At 40.9% G+C, this 24937-nt stretch overlaps 1 protein-coding gene across 1 annotated transcript in view; it reads left to right on the forward strand.

Annotated features, from left to right (window-relative positions):
* ddx61 (DEAD (Asp-Glu-Ala-Asp) box helicase 61) overlaps positions 1–24937 on the forward strand; it is a 38472-nt gene that overhangs the window by 10461 nt on the left and 3074 nt on the right. Inside the window, exons 6-12 of the mRNA XM_084309173.1 lie at positions 6549–6695; positions 15121–15215; positions 15336–15458; positions 15814–15942; positions 17804–17984; positions 18071–18172; positions 18483–18698. Of these exons, the coding sequence (XP_084165299.1) occupies positions 6549–6695; positions 15121–15215; positions 15336–15458; positions 15814–15942; positions 17804–17984; positions 18071–18172; positions 18483–18691 (986 nt within the window). The 3' untranslated portion in view covers positions 18692–18698. The remainder of the gene's footprint in view (positions 1–6548; positions 6696–15120; positions 15216–15335; positions 15459–15813; positions 15943–17803; positions 17985–18070; positions 18173–18482; positions 18699–24937) is intronic.

Genomic DNA, 24937 nt, shown 5'->3' on the forward strand with positions numbered 1-24937 from the left:
ATCGCCATTCGAAAAAATCGCTCCTTTTAGTGATCCACTGTGTATACTGTAAAACGCATATTCCATGATGCTCCGAGAGTCCAGCATGAAGCTGGTAGACGTCGGTTGCATGAGTGAGAAGTAAAATGTGGAGTGCAGGTTTTTTCTCATTCATTTTCATTGAGTTCAATCCAAAAGGGTTACCATCTGGGAGACGATAGGCGGCGCTTTTTTCTCATCTGAGCGCCTGAGGTAGCTGAATTTCCAACGGTAGACACGATTGATGAAATATGATTTCAGATCACAAAAAAAAAAAAGAGAACAAACGAATATTCTCGTGATTGGGCATTCAACCCGGGGGGTAATAACCCGAATAATCTCGGGCGTGGCATGCAAAGTGTTAACGTAGCCCATTTCCTCGTATTGTTTTCATCTCTATATTAATGTAGCCCATTTCCTCGTATTGTTTTCATCTCTATTAACGTAACACGCTATTCATATCAATCGACATCACATCAATATAAATAACGTATTGTTTTCATCTCTCTATATTAACGTAACGCGCTATTCATATCAATCAATATCACATCAATATAAATAACGTATTGTTTTCATCTCTATATTAACGTAACGTGCTATTCATATCAATCGACATCACATCAATATGAATAATATATTGTTTTCATCTCTATATTAACGTAACGCGCTATTCATATCAATCGACATCACATCAATATAAATGTATTGTTTTCATCTCTATATTAACGTAACGCGCTATTCATATCAATCGACATAACATCAATATAAATGTATTGTTTTCATCTCTATATTAACGTAACGCGCTATTCATATCAATCGACATCACATCAATATAAGTAGTATATTGTGCACGGCGGTAGCGAGTTAGGCGATAGTTAGTTTTAGTATATTGTGCACGGCGGTAGCGAGTTAGGCGATAGTAGGGCTAACGCGATTGGGCGCTGAGAGAAGCGTCAGTGGCCAATCAGGCCGCGCAAACCGAACGCGGAAGGACAACCACCTTGGGGAAAGTATTCAGGCAGGCAGGCATTCTCCCTGTGTGCGTGTGTTTGGAAAGACCAGATGGAAGTATAGTATATTTGTAGTAAATGTACTGAGGATGGACAGATAATGTCGATATTTAAACATAAATACAATACATAATAAATGTGTTCATGATCATCATGCAACATAAAACAATTGCAGGACCGGTTTGGGAGAGGAAGGGGTTTTAGGTTGCGTGTTGTGAGTTCCCAAAAAATATCTCAATACATCAAAACGTGGCACTTTACAGTGAACAGGAGGTCTATTTGTATTAAAAACAATAGATTGTTTTTTATTTAAATGTCTGGAAGAGCTCAAAAATAAAAATGTCAAATGATATTTCCGTTGCCTTTTTTGAGTTGATCTAGATGTTACTGATTGTGTTTAATGGTCATATAATATCGTCTCGTATCGATCGCAGGCACCTGAATCTAATCTAATCGTATCGTGGCAGACTTTGTGATATCTGCAAATATCGTATCGTTGTCCAAAGAATCAATATTGTATGGTGATTAAACTGGTGATTCCCACCCCAGAGCTAAGTTAACAATATACTCGTTATCACCATACACACGCTTAAATTGAAACACATTGACATTAGGGCCGTTCTTTCAACCTAAAAGTGCACTTTCTTCAACCTCAAACCTAAATTCCTTAGCGACCTGTGTTACCAACATAAACAAATTGCGCAGCACGCACATTCGAGACACACGGATATGAAACTAGTCATACGGAACAAATTACGTTAACGGAGGCTGAAATTAGACGCACTCAAACAGTAGTACACAACTACACATACAGACGCACAAAATTTTATCTGCACTGATAATCAACCCAGCTTAAGCCGTTAAACCCCTGTAGTGAATCACCGAAGCCAATACGCACACACACACAATCGAACTGGAATGGTTTACCAAACATACACTCCCGGTATTCATAACTCGTACATTCATCTTCCATAAGCTTAACCATAACATAACTTACTTACCCAAACAACGTGTCCCTGAGTCCACATTCATGCACTAATCCATTTTAAAACGTTAGAAAAACGATACCCGAATCCACAATCATCCAATGTCTGGAAGTGGACCCATCATTCGACCTTAACACATCCTGCGCCAATCACGTTGTACGACGTTTTTCAAGTTCATGCTAATTCTGCCAGATCACGGCGTATGATGTTATTGTGATCACATTTCATATTTTCGCCATGGTATTCATATTTCACTCACGGAGCCTTGTCTGATGCTGTGGGACTCAGCACAACTCTGCAACGCTTCAATACTGCCACCTGGTGAATGATCGGCGAGTTGCCAAACCGGATATGCCGGTTGGATATTGGTGCGTCTCCTAATTACGTCCGGCCACTCTCATATCATCCCAGGACTCTAGCCACACACCGTGGATATGGATCGCGACATGATTTGGGCGTGTATTAGTATTATACAAACTAGATGGATCGCCTCGATCCCAATCAAATAACTGGGATCTGTTTGCTCCAGTATCATTGCCCAACGGTAAGAGGAGGCTGCCGTGACTTAGAGCGTTTTTGTTTATTATTATCGATGCAAACTGCTCTGATCTATATATCACCCATACTACATAAATTTAACGACTATCACGGAATTATAAACGACCCCCTCCCCCGTTCACCCCGCGCATGATCAGTCATAACGTTTAGGACCATGTACAGTTGACATTTTTTATATAGCGTGGATCGGTATCAAACGGCATTTGATAATCTAATATATGCATTTATGCCTATATCTCACGTTCTAGGAATTACTGCAGAAAACGATAACATATTTATACTCTAGATGGTATTTTCGTATGAATGTGTGAATGAAAAAGTAAAACGTTCCTACATCCTGAACGATAGATAATTGATAGGGATGCACCGAATGGGAAATTCTTGGCCGAAACCGATACCGAAAATAGAAAACAGTTGGCCGAAAGCCGAAAGGCTGAAAATGATTCATAGAATAGATTTTTTTTACCAATGTTGTGGAACATTATGATTATGGAAAAATATATGATTATGGCAAAACTTAACTTAAATAATAAATAATCACTATTATGGGTCCATAAAACATTTATTCAGCACTTCTGAATGCATACAGTACATATGCTCTACTGAGCGCACCTTTCTAGTCCCCAGCTGAATGTGCTCGCTTGACTCGGCACAGTAGACAGCGTCAAAATGTGAATAATATGCATATTAGATCACTCTGTGATTAACCGCGACGGGCATATGGTGAATGGGGATGTAAAGGCATGTTAAAGACTCATTTGTTGGACGCGTTGCGCGCAGAGTTTACATAGGGGCAGCACGACTCCCGACAGCGTAGAGCTGCCGCGGTATTGATATTTTCCTTACCGCACAAATTTGCGTAATATTTCATACCGTGCGGTATTAACCGCAAAAAAAAAAAAATTGGAATGCATTTTTTTTTTTTTTTTTTTTTTTTTATATAAAGTATAGTCTACTCTTTATAGCATATAGCCTGCCTCTAGTCTACATGTCTATCTTTAGAGGATGACTTTGCAGCATGAATATTGTTTGGGATTCGGCAAGCACGCATTCGTTATTGAAAGTGAAACACAGACAACATAGTACTGAACACTGTTTATTGACGCTTGCAACTGCAAGAACACAGAACAAATTGTAAACTAAATGTGCATATAACAGAAACGGTTATAAAATACAAATAAAGTGCACATTCATTGTAAAGGGCCCACTGTTTAAAAAACAAAACAATAATGAAATAATACAAGCGCTTGCAACTGCAAGAACACAGAACAAATTGTAAACGAAATGTGCATATAACAGAAACAGTTATAAAATACAAATAAAGTGCACATTCATTGTAAAGGGCCCACTGTTTAAAAAACAAAACAATAATGAAATAATACAAGCGCTTGCAACTGCAAGAACACAGAACAAATTGTAAACGAAATGTGCATATAACAGAAACAGTTATAAAATACAAATAAAGTGCACATTCCCCAGCTCTCTCCAAAGGCCTTAGTGACTCATCCTATTTGCGACTTGGCATTCCTCGCAAGGAAAACCAACATATTCACATTGTCGGGTTTGAGAGATGCTCTCAATGGGGTGACAACATTCCCCGCTGCACTGAACACCCGCTCGGATGCAGTGCTGGTGGCGCATACTGCCATGTACTTTCTGGCAATCTTTGAAAGTAGCGGGTATCGGGACTGGTTGTCGCGCCACCATGCAAGAGGATCCGAATGGGAGTCCATGGCTTCCTCTTGTATATATTTGGTCAACTCTGCGTCAGCACGGAGTCTCTTTGGAATAGGCGTTGACTGCGCTGCCTGATTTCTTTTTTTCCCGAGGAGGTCTGCCAGTTTCCTTTTTCCTGCTGTTGGCGGCGTACTGGGTCTTGGCTGCGCAGCTGCATCATCCTGTTCTGGGATTTCTATCATCTCCTCCAAGAGCGCATCCGTCAGTTCCTCGCTGGGTGTGCTGGTCTTGTACCGGGGATCGAGAAACGAGGCCTTTTCAAGTAGCTTCTGTGTTGCGGGTAGCTTGTATTTATTCTTTAGGATCTCTGCCATTTTCCGTTTAATACGGGAAGTCAGTTCCGTGTCTTCCTGGGCTGGCAGCAGCAGATCTGTTGTTAAAAGGTCCAAGACCGGTTTGACAGCAGACGCAGTGACTGTTTTCTCTGCCGACAGTGCATCAGTGAAGTCTTGCACCGGTTTGAGTGCTGCATTGACGGATTCAAGGACCGCTATGTCCTGCCAAGTCGGTATCAAATGTGCATGGCGTCGGTCGTCCACTAGCACTCTACGAATAGCGGGAGCTTGCTCCAAAACTCGCTCTACCATATTTTGCTTCGTACCCCACCTGGTAGGGCAATCCTGTTTAATAGAAAAAAACACGAGAGGCTAAAGTAAGGATGTTGTCGTAAAACGAGTAATATTATTGCCCAATGTGTAAAAGAGCTCTAAAAGATAAGCTAAAAACACAGACAACGCCATTTATATTTATTCTGAGATGACAATTAATTGATATCTATAGACTGAATGGAGCCTCTAATAATAATTATTGCCAATAGACGTAAAATACGCTGTAAAAGATATTTGAAATAAGTGGCATTGTCGGCCATTTTAGCCTAACTTTTTGGCTAAGTGGGCCTTTTACTGCGTATTATAAGTCTATTGGCAATAATTATTATTAGAGGCTCCATTTTTCGTGGACGAAAAATACACCAGTCTATAGATATAAATTTCCCCGACATAACTGTTAACTTTCGATCAGAATGTTAACTGCGCAACTGCGAGTGGAAACTTCCACTCCACATCACATGGCGTGAAGAAAATAGGTTATACACAATTATAACAATATAATCATATATTATAATAATAATAATAATAATATATAATAATAATAATTATTATAAACATTTTAAATTAAATAAAAAACAGCGGTGATGCGGTATTCAGTTAAACGCTGCGGTGGGCGTGACGTAACAGCGATACCGCGGTAATGCGATAACCGCGGCAGCTCTACGACAGCGCGACATCACAACAACACGCGAATGATTGCATAGATCACTCCTACTGCGACGGGCATAATAGTGAATGAGGATATGGAAGCATGTTGAAGACTCATTTGTTGGACGCGTTGCGCGCAGAGTTTACATCCCGACAGCGCGACATCATCACAACAACACGCAAATGATATGCATAGATCACTCCTACTGCGACGGGCATAATAGTGAATGAGGATATGGAAGCATGTTGAAGACTCATTTGTTGGACGCGTTGCGCGCAGAGTTTACATAGGGGCAGCGCGACTCCCGACAGGGCAACATCATCACAACAACACGCAAGGTTGTTTCTGTTTCGGTGATATATTTTCGGTGAAAAAACTCTTTCGGCCGACAGCCGAAAGGCCATTTTTTGCCGAAATTTCGGTGCATCCCTAATAATTGATGTTGAATGGGCCATAATAATGTCAATTTAGCAATACAATTTAAAAAGTTATAGCCCTGCAAAGAAGGTAAACATCTCCATAGACTTAGACTGGTGGCAGTGATCAAACATTGATGGATATAAGCGTGGCAGTTAATGTGTTTAATAAACGGACGGCCACCGGTCCATTACCGCATTCTATAGAAGAATAAGTCTTTATTTGTTGTGCAGATTAATACACTCATGCGAGATGGAAGACTCACAGGAACACGTGCGTGAGCTCTGACTGAGGGAGGGAAAGACGGACTCCCCTGCCCTCTGCTGGCACGTGCTGTGCACTACAAGCAAGGCATCTGTGATTTGGCGCACAGTCTGTGACGTCACGGTATTGAAAATCATACTGACGGGATTTTGAAATACCTGTATACCGTCATACCGCCCAAGCCTAATGCCCATATTGTGATCTTTCATATTGTTTAGCCCTACTCATGGTAGACTTGAAGGTTGATTTTAGATTGTGGTTAATTTGTGTGTGTGAAATCTGTCATCTTATCTTCCTCCAGCCATTGTGATGGTTCCCACCAGAGAGCTGGCCCTGCAGATGAGCCAGATCAGCATCCAGCTCAGCAAACACCTGAATGGAGTCAAGGTCATGGCGACCACCGGAGGCACCAACCTGAGGGACGACATCATGCGCTTGGATGAGATAGGTAATGGGCTTGGTATCTTATGTTTTTTTATATATATGTATACATTCATTATCAGGAAGTGACATGGACAATGAGCAGTTTAACCGTTTCGGGGCCAACCACGGACACGCCATGCTTAACACTTTCAGAGCCACCAGGGGGTGTCGTACTTACCTGGCTGAATGCCAGCACCCACTTCAATGATAGCGTTGTGAACGCATAATCTCAGTCTTAAATTATGGCTATGTGTCTAATCTGCCCGTCGCTTATCAATGACTTGTTTGCAGTCAACATTGTCAAAACGGATTGTTTTTTAATCTCTTCATTTCCGTTTATAGCATTTTGAAAAGCCCTTGGTTTTAAGGGAAAATATAAAGATTCTGTGATGAACGGCATTTACTGGAATATTCTGGCATACACAAACTGTCATTTTTCGGCCTATTTATGTCGTTTTCAAATAAACGCTATATTATAGATTGTATATCAGGGCTGTACGCTGCGATGATCTCGTCGCAAATTGCCCCTTTAATTGGCCGTTGCAATTGGTAAATAATATTTGGTGGCGGGCTTGCGAGTAGGGATTTCAAGCCTTGCATTCGCATTTCACTCCTAAATGATCCAAGGCGTGTGATGACGCTGAGCACTCAGGTATGATCAGCGGGGAAAATCAACTGAGCACTCACTCTGATAGACTGGCTGACTGTCTGATTTAGCTATGAAGAAAAGTAAAGTTAGTAGTAGGGATGGGAATCGATGGTTCCTAACTGGGTTTTGGCCATATGCTCCCGAAATTCTCCCACTGTTTGGCTGCTTCTATGTGCAGTGAAAACTACTCGAAATGCTTTAGAACCTAGTCATTGATTTAGTTCAGGGTTAGCCGCGGAGCTAACGCTAGCTAACGTGAGCTAATCAAGCTCACAGAGAGATAAACAGCTGACAGCAGGTAGTACAGGTACAAATACAATAAAACAAGGGGTGGGGGCTGTTGTGTAAACCTTGTGTCGCGTCAATCTGGTCCACACGTTACTCGTTCATATCTCAGCCCGTGCTGAGATATGCCCATTCCGCGGTCTGTTAATAAAGTTTTCAATCAGACAGATGTATGGAAAGGCTTTTATTATAACATTCGTTGAGGTAAAATCATTATGCCTCATTTAGTCATCCTGCAGAGCACTGGTCTCCTACTCGTGGGCCGCGGGGAGCTAATGTTAGTAGCTTTGTTGTTGTCAACACACAGGGCATTCAGGAAGTCAAAAACTAATGCGCTTGCCGATTGGTGCTAAGAACAGCAGGGCGGGTGCAAGCGTTGTGACGTAATTGGCAGACTCTACTGTCAATCAAAATTATTCTGTTTTCCGTCAGAATGAATGAATGAGAACTTTATTAACAGATTGCATAATGGGTACAATACAGTACAGGAGGATGAAGACCAGAGAAAGACTTTCGGCTTTTTTACATAAGGGTCCTCCATTTTCAATTCATCAAAACATTTAGAGACATACAAATATACAGTAGTTTCATAAAAATGCTATTGATTGATTGATTTAAAACTTTATTAACATATTGCAGAATGGGTACAGTACAGCTCAATACATACAATTGTTAAGGGGATGCAGACCAGAGAAAGACTTTTGTCTTGTTTACATCAGGGTCCCCCATTTTCAATTCATCATATTTCATATCTAAATCATATAATATCTCATTGCTAAATATATGCAATATATAATCTAATAATCCAATAATCTAAATCTAATATATAATATAAAAATGCTAAATGCATGGGTATTTTATTTTGTCTTTAATGTTAGCTTGCAAACTCATACTGTCTTGGTAAGCCTCATAATAAATTGTTTGGGGTAAAAAAGAAAAACATTGTGATGTGTATCGTGTATCGCCGAAAGGTCAGAAAATATCGTGATATCATATTTAGGCCATATCGCCCAGCCCTAGTTGGTTCATTATAAAAGATACAAACCTGACAACAAAAGCACTTAAATGTTAAATAAAAGGACCACAGTAATGAGGCAGGAGGAACATATTTTTTTGCACTATAATGGTAAAATTGTTATTTAAAAATGTGCCCCTAAAACATATTTTTTGCCCCTAAATTTCTAATTTAGGGGCAAGTGTGCCCCTAGTGAAAAAGCTTAGCGTACAGCCCTGTATATGTGTACTTATGCCCGCTATAGAAGCGGGCTGAAATATCTCTTCTCATTTCCTGATCAGCGGTGCACACACACACACATATGGGACACATTGATATATCTGTGAAAAAAGCTCTGATTATCCCAAGACTGGTAAAATAGATTCCTTACCTCAGATCAGATGTTATCCAAAAAGATTATTCCAATTCCTGATCGCCATTCCAAATATCGATTGTGTTTATTGATTCAGCGTTGGGTGCTGGAAATACATAATCCAAGCTGTTCTGGGGTCGGCGATCAACTTGGGTCTCTTCAGTTGGCTTGACGGAAAAGTAAAATGAGGAAACTGGCCCCCCCACCCACCCCCCCATCAGTCTAAACTAGGGATGCTCGATATTGGCTTTTTTACCGATACCGATATTCCGATATTGTCCAACTCTTAATTTCCGATACTGATATCAACCGATACCGATATATGCAGGGTTTCCCCCCCAAAAAACGTAATAATTTCAGGTAACTAATAATTTCACTGGATGCATTCAAAAGGCTTTCTAAATGTAAGCATTATCTGTGCAAAATATGATCATTAAAAAAGTAAAAATTAACATTACATATCTCTTGTTGTTGAATTAAACCAACATGCATACTTTTGACAATAAATAAAATAAGAATTGGTTCCTACTTGCTTGCCTGGGTAAATAAAGGTTAAATAAATGTTAAAAAAAAAAAAAAAAAAAATTTTACCACCGATATTTTCCGATATCACATTTTACTGCCGATATCGGCCGATAATATCGGACATCCCTAGTCTAAACCAATGGGGTGCAGTTACACAGGGAGAGACGATAGGGGGCGGTATCTTCCGCTCAGAGAGGCTCTGCAGCACTAACCTGAGGCTCGATTGATGAAATATGAATTCAAATCGCCAATAAAAAAAAATACAACAAACACCATATAGCGTTGGTGGCATTCATAGGTCGGCATGAACTAACGACAAAACGCGTCGCTGGCATCCAAAGTGTTAAAAGGGCCAATCACGGACATGTCCATGGCAAGGTTGTTTTGGCTTTTATTCCATTTTAATAGCTTACTCAATGTCACGAGCGGCACTGCAGATTTACCCCACTCTTCGAATTCTGAAAAGTGCATTACCGGCCAGATCCTCTTAGGGGCGCTGTCTCGATAATGCAGTGTTCCCTGTGGCAGAACGGTGCCTTTTTTTTTTACTTTCAATTAGGGCTGGGCGATATGGCCTAAATATGATATCACAATATTTTCCGACCTTTCGGCGATACATGATACACATCACAATGTTTTTCCTTTTTTCCCCAAACAATTCATTGAGGCTTACCAAGACAGTATTTGAGTTTGCAAGCTAACATTAAAGACAAAAGACTCAAGCATTTAGCATTTTTATATTTATTAGATTTAGATTATTGGATTCTTAGATTATTTATTTATGTATGTATACATTTATTATTTGAACGGCTTAAGGCTATATCTGTACTTGATGTTTGTTTGTTGTGTTGCATACTTGAAATAAACTTCAATCAAACCCCCCCCCCCCCTCTTAAAAACAAAAACCTGTGTTTAACCTAGCTATAAAACATCATACTCCTAAAGAAAGAAATACATAGCAAACATGACTCGGTTATGCAATAGTGCTGCTGCTTTTTTTTTTGTTAAAATCTTTTAGTTAAAGGGGAACTCCACTTTTTTTGGAAATTAGCTTATTTAACATCTTCCCTGGAGTTAGACAAGAAGATGCATACCTTTTTTGTCTCTGTGCGTGCATTTTAGCTTTGGGAATAGACGCTCCGTTAGCATAGCTTAGCTTCATCACTGGAAGTGAGGCAGGACAGTAGCCTTACAGTGCCTTACAGTGTATTGCAAGGTCTGACATTGACCAAACTTGATATGCATGACCTTGGTGGGCTCTAGGTCAACTCCTGAAAAGGGGGTCAATGTCAGACCTTGCAATCAAAAGTTAGGGGGCGCACTGAAATTATGGCAAGAGTTATTAGCCCCCTAACTTTTGATTGCAAAGTCTGACATTGACCCCCTTTTCAGGAGTTGACCTAGAGCCCACCAAGGTCATGCATATCAAGTTTGGTCAATGTCAGACCTTGCAATACACTGTAAGTCACTGTAAGGCTACTGTCCTGCCTCACTTCCAGTGATGAAGCTAAGCTATGCTAAGGGAGCGTCTATTCCCAAAGCTAAAATGCACGCACAGAGACAAAAGGTATGCATCTTCTTGTCTAACTCCAGGGAAGATGTTAAATAAGCTAATTTCCAAAAAAAGTGGAGTTCCCCTTTAAGACTACAATATGACCAACGGTTTCATGACGGCTTCCTGTCCTCGCCGGAAGTGCTTCGGATACCTAATTAAGCACTTCATGGAAACGGAGTAACGTTAACGTTATGTCGTCATACGTGTAGTGTAGTATGAACTCGACATAACATTAACATTACTCCGTGTCCACTCTTGCGTCGCAGATGGATGGTACACTGTTGGCTCCGTAGCTAATCTGCTCATAGACTAATTTACCGATAGCAGTACTGTTAACGTCGGAGCTTATCAATACTCCTGGGTTTCGGGGGCCATCCCTAGCACCGAGCCACCGCCTCTCTGTCTCTGGCTAGGTGTGTGCGCTTGCGTGCGTGTATGTGCGTGTAGATGACGTAATTTGGGCACGTGTGTGTGACAGACTTTTTTTTCTGCGAGAGGGAGGAAAGCATTTAGCACTGCGCTTGCAAGTCTCATCTCAGCCGCGGCGGCCTCTAACGCGAGGACAAAACATCTCAATATCCACGATACGTTTAAAAAGTGTATCGTTAATGAACTGTACCCGATATTTATATAATATCGTCATATCGCCCCGCCCTACTTTCGATGGAGTTTCCAGTTAGCTGGATTCCATGTGTAGCCTGTAGCTTGGAATACCTTTTGCGATGCCGAATTCACTATGCAGTAAAGGAATATATCATCAGCCAATGGACATATCGATCTACCAGATGGCGATCGATAACTGGGAAATCCTTTTGGGGATCCAACCGGCCCACGGTAAGATCTTTTTCACGTAAATTACATGCTGATCGGGCCTTGTTATGATACTCAACTAGAGCCATATGGAATCCGCGATCACGGAATCGCGGAATTGAGCAATAAAAATGAAATCGACTATAAAAAAATTATTTTTTTTTTTTTTTTTTGTGGGACTTGTACAGCACTTTGTTCAACTTTGTCAGTGCTGTAAAGTTTAAACCTTTTTAAATCTTAGACAAACAACACTTTGCTTTCATGAAATATTGTAAGCCGTCATTTGAGGCTTTATAAAAGCAGCACAATGAACACAAATCTGTCAGTGCAACCTCATCTTAAATAACAAACAGCATTGCTTGTTGTAGTTAACAAAGGGAGTCAGAGTTGATTTTGCAAAAATATATATACCTTTTTATTATTTTTTTAATTTTTTAATCGGATTTTTTTTTCATATTCGAATCCCATGCCCATCGAACGAAGCTTCGAAGTATTTAAGACAGCCCTATTAAATTGACTGTTATATCTTATTAAATTGTGGACATTTATTCATTCCCACTTATTAGACACTATTTCTGATGGTAAAATGAGCGTACAAAGCAAAATACAGAATTTTGAAATATTCAAATGGAATTTGGAAAAAAATATAATGGAATTTGAAAAAATAAAACTGATTTCATATATGGTTTCAATATGCATTTTGCGTTTTAGCTTCTGTATAGCCGAAACGCTGTTCGATTTAATGTTATTAGCTTAGCGCCCTGTATCTCGCCTTCCAGGAAATATACTAGTCCAAATCCCATATAACGCTTACCGTAATTTTCTGACTATAAGCCGCGCCTTTTCCCCCCATTTTTCGACCCTGCGGCTTATATAACGGTGCGGCTAATCTATGGATTTTTACAGCTAACGGCCACTAGGGGACCTCCTAAATCTATGGATTTTACAGGTTACAGTCCACCACCTTTAACTCTCACTCGCTCTTCTCTCACAGGCACACAGCTGCTGCAAGTTAATAAATGAGAGCTTCCTCAAACAGCCAGCTCTTTCCCGACAATCCCCTCTGTGCACGAACCCTTACATATGGTAATTAAACATTAAAACACCTGCGGCTTATAGTCCAGTGCGGCTTATATATGTACACCATTCAATTTAGCTGCTGCTGCTTATATTCAGGTGCGGCTTATAGTGCGAAAATTACGGTATATTCACGAGGCTATAAAATGAGAACGTATTGATGAGAGAATTATTTCTTTAAGCCATTTTGAAGGGACGTTTTATGGTCTCAATTGATGAGAATGGACAGATAGCAATACTATAAAGTATAGATTTAGCTCTACAAACGGCCTCAGCACAATGCAAGTCTGTTTTGAAATGCTGGCCGTTTAGCGTGAGATTAGATGGCCCCCAATGGCCCCGAATGTGTTTACAAGATGGTGACAAGATGTTGCAAGCCGGAGCACATGTAGAATGCATGACGGGGGGCATTCCTCATTGTGTGTGGGGGATGGCAGATCTAACCTGTGCCTCAATGCACAACAGGTGCACAGCCACCCCTGCTCCCAGGTCTAATTAGTTTGACCCAGGGCAGGTGTGGCTGCTTAAATCAACCATCCACAAACTACTATATAGTGTTATAGTTGTACCACACTAGGGGAACTTGTGTCTTCAATATCGCAAAGGCAAGGACAAATATAAAAAGTCTTATGTACATCTGTTAAAGGGGTAAAACTATGGAATAACTGACAAAGAAGTAAACATGTGTAGTTCGATACATACATTTCAGAAATGATTCACATATAAGGTGATAAATAAATATAAAACCTTATTATCCTAATTATATTTTATTATAACATAACACAATTAAAATCGTGACAAAAAACTGAATTATGTTTTTTGTAAATGTAATGTAAAAAGTAAGGCTGTCAAATATATCGCGTTAACTCCCGATTCTATTAATGCCACTAATTTTTTTAACTCAAGATTAACTAAATTTTTTTTTTTTTTTTTTTTTTTTACTAGACTTCACTCAGGTGTATTATTGATGCTCTCATTGATACTATGTTTGTTTCTGAAGTGTGTGTGTGTGTGTGTGTGTGAGATATAGAGAGAGGGGGGTGAGAGATGAGGAAGGGGCAAAAGAGAAAGATCTGGGAGAGTGTGTGTGAGGGAGAGAGGGGGGTGTGTGATTAATCAGCCCTTGTGTGTGTGAATGTAACAAGTTCCTAACGTTTTCTTTCCCCTATTATTTCATGCACACTTTATTCATTGTTTTAAATTATTATTTTCTTTTAAGTTATTTTGTGCATCACTCTGTTTTGAATTTGATGCAAATTTGCAATGCATGAGGGTCATCCTTTTGTGTTAAATGGCTGCACAAAGCAAGCATTTGTTGACTCGCATGTTGATAAGAGTATTAAAACTTGGAACTTGAAAAAGATCTGTTTAAGGTAAAAAAGAAATTAAAAATAAAAATGCGATTAATTTGCGATTAATCGCGAGTTAACTATGGACAATCATGCGATTAATCGAGTTAAATATTTTAATCGTTTGACAGCACTAGTAAAAAGGTTAGGCGGCTTCAGCCTACACCTTTTCGGTTGTTTTCTTTCTTTTATACATTTTCGACTACTGTACATTGCTTTGTAAAAGAAGACCGAAATAAAATCATTCATTCACTATTACAATGAATGGAAAAACATTTATATTTTAGAAATTTGCACTTTGTCGACTCTATTGATAAAAAGTTTGTAAAGATGCATAGATTTAGATTGATGAATTGATTGAAGGGGAAAATATGCAGTTCAATTGATGCTGACTTACACCCTCTTATGCTTATTATATCCATGCGAGAAGTGCATCGAGGTATTGTAGTTGTGTATTTCTCACCTGATTTGGCTTGGTGGATAGGTCGACAATCTTTTTTCAGTTTCCAAAACATTCCTATCCATATCATTCTTAGAAATCTTTTTAATTTAGTCATGAACCAAAACAAATCATTTGAGGCATCCTGAACCAAAAGTAAGCCAGGAATATGTTTGTAAATTGCGGGCCTTGCCATATAGCAAACGAAACGGTAACCTTTCAGGTAGCTTTCTAGCTTCAGTGTTCCAGAACATTCCTCTACGTACAGCTTGAGGTTGAAGTTATATTCAGTGCTGTTGGTTTGTGTCTAGGAGGCCTTTTACCATGCATGTTGTAAAAGAATATGGCCCAACTTCTCTTAATGGAACTTGACCTTCTCCTTCCCCCCCCTCAGTGCATGTTGTTATCGCCACGCCAGGCAGGATATTGGACTTGATCAAGAAGGGTGTGGCTAAGGTGGACAGAATCCAAATGATGGTGATGGATGAGGTGAGGGGTGGCCATTTTAATGTTAATTGTACGTTTTTAGTGCCCGTCCGTCCACTAATTAAAGTTGCTCTGTGTCTTACCCTTTATGCCGGATACCCTCTTTGTTTTTACCGTCTCCAGGCGGACAAGCTGTTGTCTCAGGACTTTGTCGTCCTGATCGAGGATATCATCAGTTTCTTGCCCAAGGACCGACAGATCCTCCTCTATTCTGCCACCTTCCCCATCAGTGTGCAGAAATTCATGGTGAGAGCATGAAGAAATTGTGACTGTTTTTGAGCATATCCACATGGCTGATGTGAAGCCACATGAACCATGGTAGTTGGAAGTTATTTCGCAGTCAGTTTTTACCCGCATGTTTGGGAATCTAGTCTTAAAAGACTTTCCAGGTTTTACCAGTCATGGAACATTTATAAAATGTCATGTCAGTACTTTGGAGTTTCGTTCACAAGATATACAAATGTTTTATGTCTTCAGCAGCACATGTGTACTGTGTGCCACGCTGCTGCAATGCGCTTTCTGAGAAAGTCCTTTTGACTAAAAATGTCTGAGTTAGTGGTACATTGTCAACATAATTTTGAGTGTTGCCTTCTCTGTCCAGTCCAAGCACCTCAAGAAGCCCTATGAGATCAACCTGATGGAGGAGCTCACCCTGAAGGGCATCACACAGTACTACGCCTACGTCACAGAGAGGCAAAAGGTCCACTGCCTCAACACGCTCTTTTCCAGGGTGAGCTAAAGAATACATTATGGAAAAGTGTTCACTTTGAAGCCTCTGGAACATTTGTAGTGCAGAAAATGCACACCTGCGCATGTCCAAATACCCATGATTATTTATAATCGTGTTTTGTTCTCTTGTAGCTGAATAAAGTGTAGGCCCACCTCCAGTCAAAATATATATTTTTAAGAACACAAGTTGACTGAGGGGACCTTAAAGTAGAATGGGCTTTAAATATGTATTTAAAACATTGTATTGGCCCAGAATTTCACAATCTGCATCCCTAGTAAATGCCATAGTGTTTTCTGCCTCTTTGATTATTTTGGCTCTTGAAGTGATATTTGTAAATCAAAGTATAATTGCAGTGAATGGGTACTTCAGCTTCCTGTCAACCCATATAGAAGGGGATGCAGTGAATAAAGCAGAATTTTGTTTGGTATCGTTCACATTTCAACTGACGCAGTACCTCAAATTATTTCTGTAATAACGCAACTGTAATTTCAGCTATAAAAAAACGAAACATTGTTATTTGTTGGACATTTTGTTTGTAACACCCCTCCTTCTCTCAAACCCTTCCCTACAACCTTTTTTTCTTTTAACATTGCATGATCATGTATTGAATTGATCTATCATGTATTGTTTTTTTTTCAATGTTGAAATATCAACATCTGGCCATCTTCAGTAAATGCTATCGAACTCCTCTGACCTCATCTGGTCTTTCCAAAGACCCAAGAGATGAGACTGTAACATGCATACATATTTGTGGAAAAGGCTCCCATTTGTGGTAGTTACTAGTTTGCGCAGAGCACCCCTATTTTGTGCTCAAGTAATTTGTTTGAGGTAGTGGAGCCTCAGTCAGTCAAGACGGGAAAGCCATACACTGGAAGTTTTCCGTTATTGTATTAGTGCAACCAGGGAACAAAATAAGTACCAGCCAACCGCCAATGGCTGGTAAAAAATCTGCCTGGCTGGTAGTTTTTAAAATCTACCAGCCAAATGGCTGGTAAGTCAAAAGGGAAATGGGGGGGCACTCTCCCTTTCTCTGTGTGTGTGCGTGCGTTTGGAAAGACGATGAAGTCACTAGTCAGGACTCAGGAGAGGAGTATATTGTAGTAAACTGAGGATTACTGAGGATGCACAGATAATGTTGATATTCAAATATAAAAAGGTTTCGAGAGGAGTGGAAGTTTGAAGACAGACTAGACTACAATATGATGCAGGGGTGGTGAGTTGAAACAGTGTGTGTGTGTCCGACCCCACTTCTATGTTTCAATAAATTATTTGCATTTAAAACTATTAACGCTGACTCATTCCTTCAGTCCACTCAAAATTATGCTAATATTCCTTATGTTGTTTATGATATTAATTGAAAATAGCATATGAGAGTATTATATAGTAATAATAACACATGGCGATATACTAAAAAGCTATTTAAAATGTTTGGCTGGTAAAAAATCTGCCTGGCTGGTAGTTTTTAAAATCTACCAGCCAAATGGCTGGTAAGTCAAAAAGTTAATTTTGTTCCCTGAGTGCAACTAATTGTAAATTCAGAATACTACTAACATGTGCATTGCTTTGGGTTGGGGAAATATGAGTATGTAGCACCTTTAGTTTAAAATCATTTTTTTTTTAAATTATGCAACACGCTCAACGTACCGAAATGTGTCACTGATTGATCTAACATGAATAGGTACTCTGTAGTACAAACGCAATTTGAAAAACAACAACCTTGAAAGTACAGAGTTTGGAATCGGTACAAAACCCTTGACCCACATCAAATATCATACACATGGCTAGGCTATGGCAATTGAAGATTGTTTCAACTACTAAGTCCAGTCTCTGAATCACGGCTTCTATGTTTCTCCCCCCATAGCTCCAGATCAACCAGTCAATCATCTTCTGCAACTCCACCCAGAGGGTTGAGCTCCTGGCCAAGAAGATCACCCAGCTTGGCTACTCCTGCTTCTACATCCATGCTAAGATGATGCAGGAGTACAGGAACCGTGTGTTCCATGATTTCAGAAATGGACTGTGCCGAAACCTGGTCTGCACAGGTAAAAGAGAATTTAAATAAGTAAGAGATTCAGTTTTTAGTTATTAATGGAAAGTTGGTTGCCTGATCAGGTGTCTTCTCTCTCAGATCTGTTCACCAGAGGTATCGACATCCAGGCGGTGAATGTGGTCATCAATTTTGACTTCCCAAAAAATGCAGAGACCTACTTGCACCGCATTGGCAGATCAGGTGAGGTTAACTGAACCTCTAACCAAGTTAATTCTCTATAGCAGTGGTTCTCAAACCTCTCCTCGAGGCACCCCAGCCGTTCCATGTATTTGTTCAATTCCACCACCAGCACACCTGATTCAACTAATAAAGGGTTTGTTAAGTTGAATCAGGTGTGCTGGTGGTGGAATTTAACAAATGCATGGAATGGCTGGGGTTCTTCGAGGAGAGGATTGGGAAGCACTGCTCTATAGTATAACGCAGGTGCTATAATCACTCGTTTGAAACCCGGTATACCCAACCTCTGCTTTGTAAAATGTATCTCCTGCAGGGCGTTTTGGTCACCTGGGTCTGGCCATCAATCTGATCACCTCGGAGGATCGCTTCAACCTGAAGGGTATTGAGGATCAGCTGGTGACTGATATTAAGCCCATCCCCAGCTGCATCGACAAGAGCCTCTATGTGGCAGAGTTCCACTCTATCGACCCAGATGCCGATGGGGAAATAGGAGGCAAATGCAGGGAACTGGCCGCAGCCTGAACTAATGGTGAGTCTCTCCGACACAGCAAATACCAATATACCATATTCAATGGGTGTATTCCTACTGAGCACTAGAGCTTGCAGTATTGCAGTATCCCTACTGAGCACTAGAGCTTGCAGTATTGGTGTATCTTTACCGAGCACTAGAGCTTGCATTATTGGTGTATCTTTACTGAGCACTAGAGCTTGCAGTATTGCAGTATCCCTACTGAGCACTAGAGCTTGCAGTATTGCAGTATCCCTACTGAGCACTAGAGCTTGCAGTATTGGTGTATCCCTACTGAGCACTAGAGCTTGCAGTATTGGTGTATCTTTACCGAGCACTAGAGCTTGCATTATTGGTGTATCTTTACCGAGCACTAGAGCTTGCAGTATTGGTGTATCTTTACCGAGCACTAGAGCTTGCAGTATTGGTGTATCTTTACCGAGCACTAGAGCTTGCAGTATTTGCCGGTGCGTCTTTACTGAGCATTGGGGCTTGCAGTATTGGTATATGATAATTAACTAGGGGTGTAACGATACATGTATTCGTCCCGTGAATTTACGGTACGGCCGTCACGGTGCATTACCCGCACCCATGCGACGAATACGCCCCACAGCGCAAACACACCCACATGCAGGCACTCGCGAGGTTCGTGCGAGAACAGCGCGCGTGGCCGGGCACACCGAGCTCAGACTTCAGAGCGGCAAAAGTGCACGGAGGAGAATGTAGCACATTTACATTGGAACAGCTGCAGGGTCATTACAGTTTTCTTTCGTTTTCTTGTTTGCCCAATAAGTTAACGTTAACCAAATGAAACCAATGGAAAGAAACACACATGCGCGCCAACAAACGCATCACATTCTCCCCCGCCGGACTAATAAAAAGAAGAAACATACTTTTCCGGACAGATCATCTGAGCTCCACTGTGTTTAAATCCAAATAATCCTCTGCCATTGTTGTAATATGTCATCTGTTATCTCTAGTATTCAGTCTGGTCGTGAAGTAAAATTCTCTCTGGAAGTGAAACTAAAACTTAGCAAGGATAAGTTTAAAGGAAAACTCCAACATTTTGGGAAATTAGCTTATTTAACATCTTCCCTGGAGAAGATGCATACCTTTTTCGTCTCTCTGCATGCATTGGGCTTGGGGAACACCTGGACCGTTAGCCTAGCTTAGCTTCATCACTGGAAGTGGGGCAGACATCTAGCCTAGTTCACTAGTCAGGAAATATACAATCAAATACAATCAAAATACAACTCCCAAACATTCCTGTAAACATGTTGTGACCTGTGTATTTATTTACCACGTCTCCCCAGTCACACAAGTCACACGAGTCTCCCAGTCACACGAGTCTCCCAGTCACACGAGTCTCCCAGTCACACGAGTGTGAGTCTCCCAGTCACACGAGTCTCCCAGTCACACGAGTCTCCCAGTCACACGAGTCTCCCAGTCACACGAGTCTCCCAGTCACACGAGTCTCCCAGTCACACGAGTCACACAAGTCTCCCAGACGCCTATTGCTTATTAACAGCGGAGGAGTGCTGCAGAGTGCTTCCGCGTTTTCCCTGATTGGCTGCGACATGCCCCGCGGTAGGCGCGGCAACCGCGGAGCGGAGCAACAGAGCTTGCGGCATTATGTAGCCGTAATCCGCCATGATTTTCATTCATTTTTTTTTTTAACATGTATTCTTTCGCCGGTTAAGGTTAGGCATGGTTAAGGTTAGGCATTGTTTTGGAGTTGGTTAAGGTTAGAAGGGTTAAGTTTAGGTGCTGTTAAGGAGCTGGTTAGCGTTTGTCTTAGAGAATGGCAATAGACAGCCTATTTCCGCGCTGCCGCGGTCACATGGTCACATTCTTGCACTCCTCCGCTGTTAAAAAGCAACACGCCTCCCAGACACACAAGTCTCCAAGACACACGAGTCTCCCAGACACACGAGTCTCCCAGACACACGAGTCTCCAAGTCACTTGTGTCTGGGAGACTCGCGTGTCTGGGAGACTTGCGTGTCTGGCAGACTTGTGTGTCTGGGAGACTCGTGTGTCTGGGAGACTTGTGTGTCTGGGAGACTCGCGTGTCTGGGAGACTCGCGTGTCTGGGAGACTCGTGTGACTGGGAGACTCACGTGTCTGGGAGACTCGTGTGTCTGGGAGACTCGCGTGTCTGGGAGACTCGCGTGTCTGGGAGACTCGCGTGTCTGGGAGACTTGTGTGTCTGGGAGACTTGTGTGTCTGGGAGACTTGTGTGTCTGGGAGACTTGTGTGTCTGGGAGACTCGTGTGTCTGGTAGACTCGCGTGTCTGGGAGACTCGTGTGTCTGGGAGACTTGTGTGACTGGGAGACGTGGTAAATACACGGGTCACAACATGTTTACAGGAACGTTTGGGAGGCGTTCTTTTTTTTCCTAGCCGCATTTCTCGGAGACTCTCTGATTGGCCGACGCCTGTTTCTACACTGGTTAAGCTTAGGCACTCTTTCGAAGTTGGTTAAGGTTAAGAGTTTGTCTTAGAGCGTGACGGCAAGTTCTTTCGGCGGTTAAGCTTAGGCACTCTTTTGAAGTTGGTTAGTTTGTCTTAGAGCATGGCGATAGAACGCCAGGTAGTTTGCAGGCTGTTCGACGCGGAAATGGGCAAAGACACAGGTCGTCACGCGATTTGGCAAACATGTCAGTGGCCAATCAGAGAGCGTCAGTCAGTGGCAGACTGAATAATGTTATTTTAATGAATAATTATTCATTTATTTTGAAATAAATCATTACCAGCATTAACAGCACAGATGGATGTGTATGTTCATGGAAAAAAGTATGGACTTTTTACAAATTTTCTTGGTCATATCCCAAATACATTTTCATGAAATGCCACGAGGGACATGTCAAAATACATGGTGGCAACTGAAATAACAACATAATGCATAATAAAAAAAAAATTACATTCATGCAATGTTTTTACACTTTATTAAAGAGGACATTGCAACTGAAATAAATAGCATTTCAAAGCACATTTTGGTAACTGATTAGATAAAAGACACTTAAAAACATCAGAGGGACTCAAATTGGACCGGATTGGTGGAATGACTCTTATATATATTAGAGGTGGGCATAGATACATTTTTAATCTAGATTAATCTATCTGCAATCCTGGATTTAATGTAGATTAAAATGGCTCCCAAAAAAAAAGGGTCTGCCGAAGGCATTCAAAATGTGTTCTACCCAAATAAGTCCTTACTTTCTCTTTCCTCCTTACGTTTCTCAGGCCAGGTTGCCCATTACACCATGAGCCCATCTCTCGTTTCTAAAATGCATTACAGACTGTTTGAAAAAGCTGTTTTGCTATGATAATTGGTAATGAAATATCAAAATAATGTTCAATAAGATGTACTTGTGTTTAATAAATTGTTTTATTCAGAAGTTAACACAAATAAATAATATTACCAGTACAGTATCTAGCACACTCTCAGGAGCAAAACAGAAAGAAGCATTTCAAACTTGAACTATGTGACATGGCTTGACTCAATCAGTCCAATCTCTATTTCTCCTTCTTCCACCAGTCACTCAGGCAGACCAGCTTGTTTTATGTAGCGGTGTCTACTTATAGTGCCTATAATATTTTTCCCGTTGGGTGCCAGACAGGGCCAAACCCTGCCAATGCAAATTAAATTACCATTTTAATTGGTTAATTAGGCCTATAGCTCCGGCATAAGACTGTACCACATAAAGGTAGACAAATAATTTAATTAATAGTAGGCCTAGACTACTGAGCAAGCTAAATCATAGGTTAGTTTGCTAAAATGTAACAATCAATTACCTTTTCATAAATTCAAAAACCACTCGAGAGTCATGCTCAATTCAAAATCAAAATGTCCATGTATTGGATTCAATTCAAATCATAAGCAAAAATTTAATTCAAATCATAAGCAAAAACAAACAATTAATTTTCAGTCCAGCATGTGTGTGTTAAACTCCCATAAACCAGTCGGGTCACTCAATTCAGTTCAGTCCGTGGGCCTAAAGGTTAGAGAAGCAGGTTTGTGACCGGAAGGTTGCTGGTTCGATCCCCGGGACTGGCAGGAACACAAACCGCTGAAGTGCCCTTGAGCAAGGCACTTAACCCCCAACTGCTCCAGTGGAGTTGCTCAGTGGCCAATGGTGTCAACTGTGGTTGTACTGGGCAGCTCCCAGGTGTGAATGGAACTGTGTGAATGTGAAGCAGGGCGTTCCTGAAAAAGAGCATCTGTACTCAGCGAACCTACCTTGGGTAAATAAAGGTAAAAGAATATATATTTAATTTTTTTTTATAGATTAATGGCGTCAATTATATTATCGCGCGATACTAGTCTCGCGTTAACGGCCCAGCTCTAATATATATAATTAGTAAACTATCTGTGGCTTTTTTTGCCCCCCTTAACTGATTTTCGAGGGCATTTTGCCCCAATCCCCAGTTAATTTTGAACCCTGATATTTACTGAGCATTAGAGCTTGCAGTATTGGTGTATCTTTATTGAGCACTAGGGCTGCAACTAACTATTAGTTTGGTAATCGACTAATCTGTCGTTAATTTTTTCGATTAGTCAACTAAACTGCCAGTGCAGTGCAATAACTAAATAATAATTAAATGGTTAAATAATACAAAATAATAATTTGTTTAAAGAAATCAGAAAAAAACTGAAATAAATTACATTTGACAAAGGGTTCACTTCATGCTTCTCCCCATCTCTGGCTGACATCACCATTGTGATACATGATGGTTAGGCCTTTGTGTTTTCCTCAGTGAGGGATTCTCTTTGTACTTGCTGAAGCTTCTCTCTGTATAATTCTTTTTTTAGTTTAAATATCAACATTATCTGGCCATCCTCAGTGAATATGAATACTATCAAACTTTCCAAAGACCAGAGTTGGGACGGGCACGTGCGCGCGCACACACAGAAAGGGAGAATGGCTTATATGAACTATCCAGTTCTTTTTTATAGTGTAACGTTTGGTTACTTCTAGGGATGCCCCGATCGATCGGCCACCGATCGTTATCGGCCGATAATCAGTATAAATATGCGATCGGTGATCGGTGATAATGCTTTATTTTCGCCGATCGTCAAAACAGATCTCACTCGCTGAGTTCTGTCTCAGACACCGGGAGCTGCACACAGTGCTGCGCGTCTGCTCCTCCTCCAGCTCCTCCCGCACGCATGTAAACACGGGTCTAGTCTAGTCTAGTGGGACGGGACCTCCATGAGCTAACGTTAGCTACCGTTACAAAATGACCCAGTCAACTATTCACTTTTAGTTTAATACATGATGAGGCATTGTCTAACTGAACGGTATCTAGCCGGCTAGCTACTGATAGCTCCTGATATCAACAAATGCTCCAGCAATAGTCTAGTTATCTAGTACTAGTGTATGATACCTCTGTTAGCTCACTGTTCAAAACGAAATGTCCCATTCAACTAAATAGTTCACTGAGGCGTTGTCTTAACGTTATATTTCCGGCTAGCAGTAGCTACAGACGGCTCCTGATATCAATGTCTTATAACACTCATTCGATGCATATTCGAAGCCCGGCTTGCGTCGCAGTCACTAACGGGGATAGCTGAGGGAGTAGGGTATATCTGCAGAGCCTAGGGTAAATCTGCAGAGCCGAATGTGATTTGATCAAAGCAAGAGTATACACACAGACGGTGGAGATAGCGAGCATTTTGACTTGTTGCGTGGTGGCGTTGTCTCGCAGATAATACAACTACAAGTACAAGTCTAATTATATAATATATATATTTTATAAAAAAAATAAAAATTATATAATTTTTTTAATCAAAAACGATCGGTATCGGATCGGTATCGGCCGATATGGCTCAAGACGATCGGTGATCGGTATCGGTGGCAAAAAACGTGATCGGGGCATCCCTAGTTACTTCAGAGAGAGAGAGAGACTGAGACTTGTTACGCGCAACGCTAGTCGGTCGTCTCGGATTGGATTTGGTATCTTTTTTTCTGCGTCTCCGTAGACCGTGCCGCGCCACCGTTTTAAAGTCTTAGTGAAGATTGATTTATATGAAAACCGATGTATGTATAATTTAGCTAGCTCGCCAACGTTACTATTATTAACACTTTGATTGCCATGGTTAAATTCATGATATACCATCCCTTGCCAGCTCTATTTAACATGGAGAAGTTCCCCTTCTTTGCAGGGCTATAACTTTTTAAATTCTATTGCTAGATTGCCATTATTGGGGCCCATTCAATGTCCTATATGTATTGTTCATGGTGTAGCAACGTTAAACT

Source organism: Notolepis coatsorum (genome assembly GCF_963971535.1).
Source record: "Notolepis coatsorum genome assembly, chromosome: 2".
NCBI lineage: Eukaryota > Metazoa > Chordata > Actinopteri > Aulopiformes > Paralepididae > Notolepis > Notolepis coatsorum.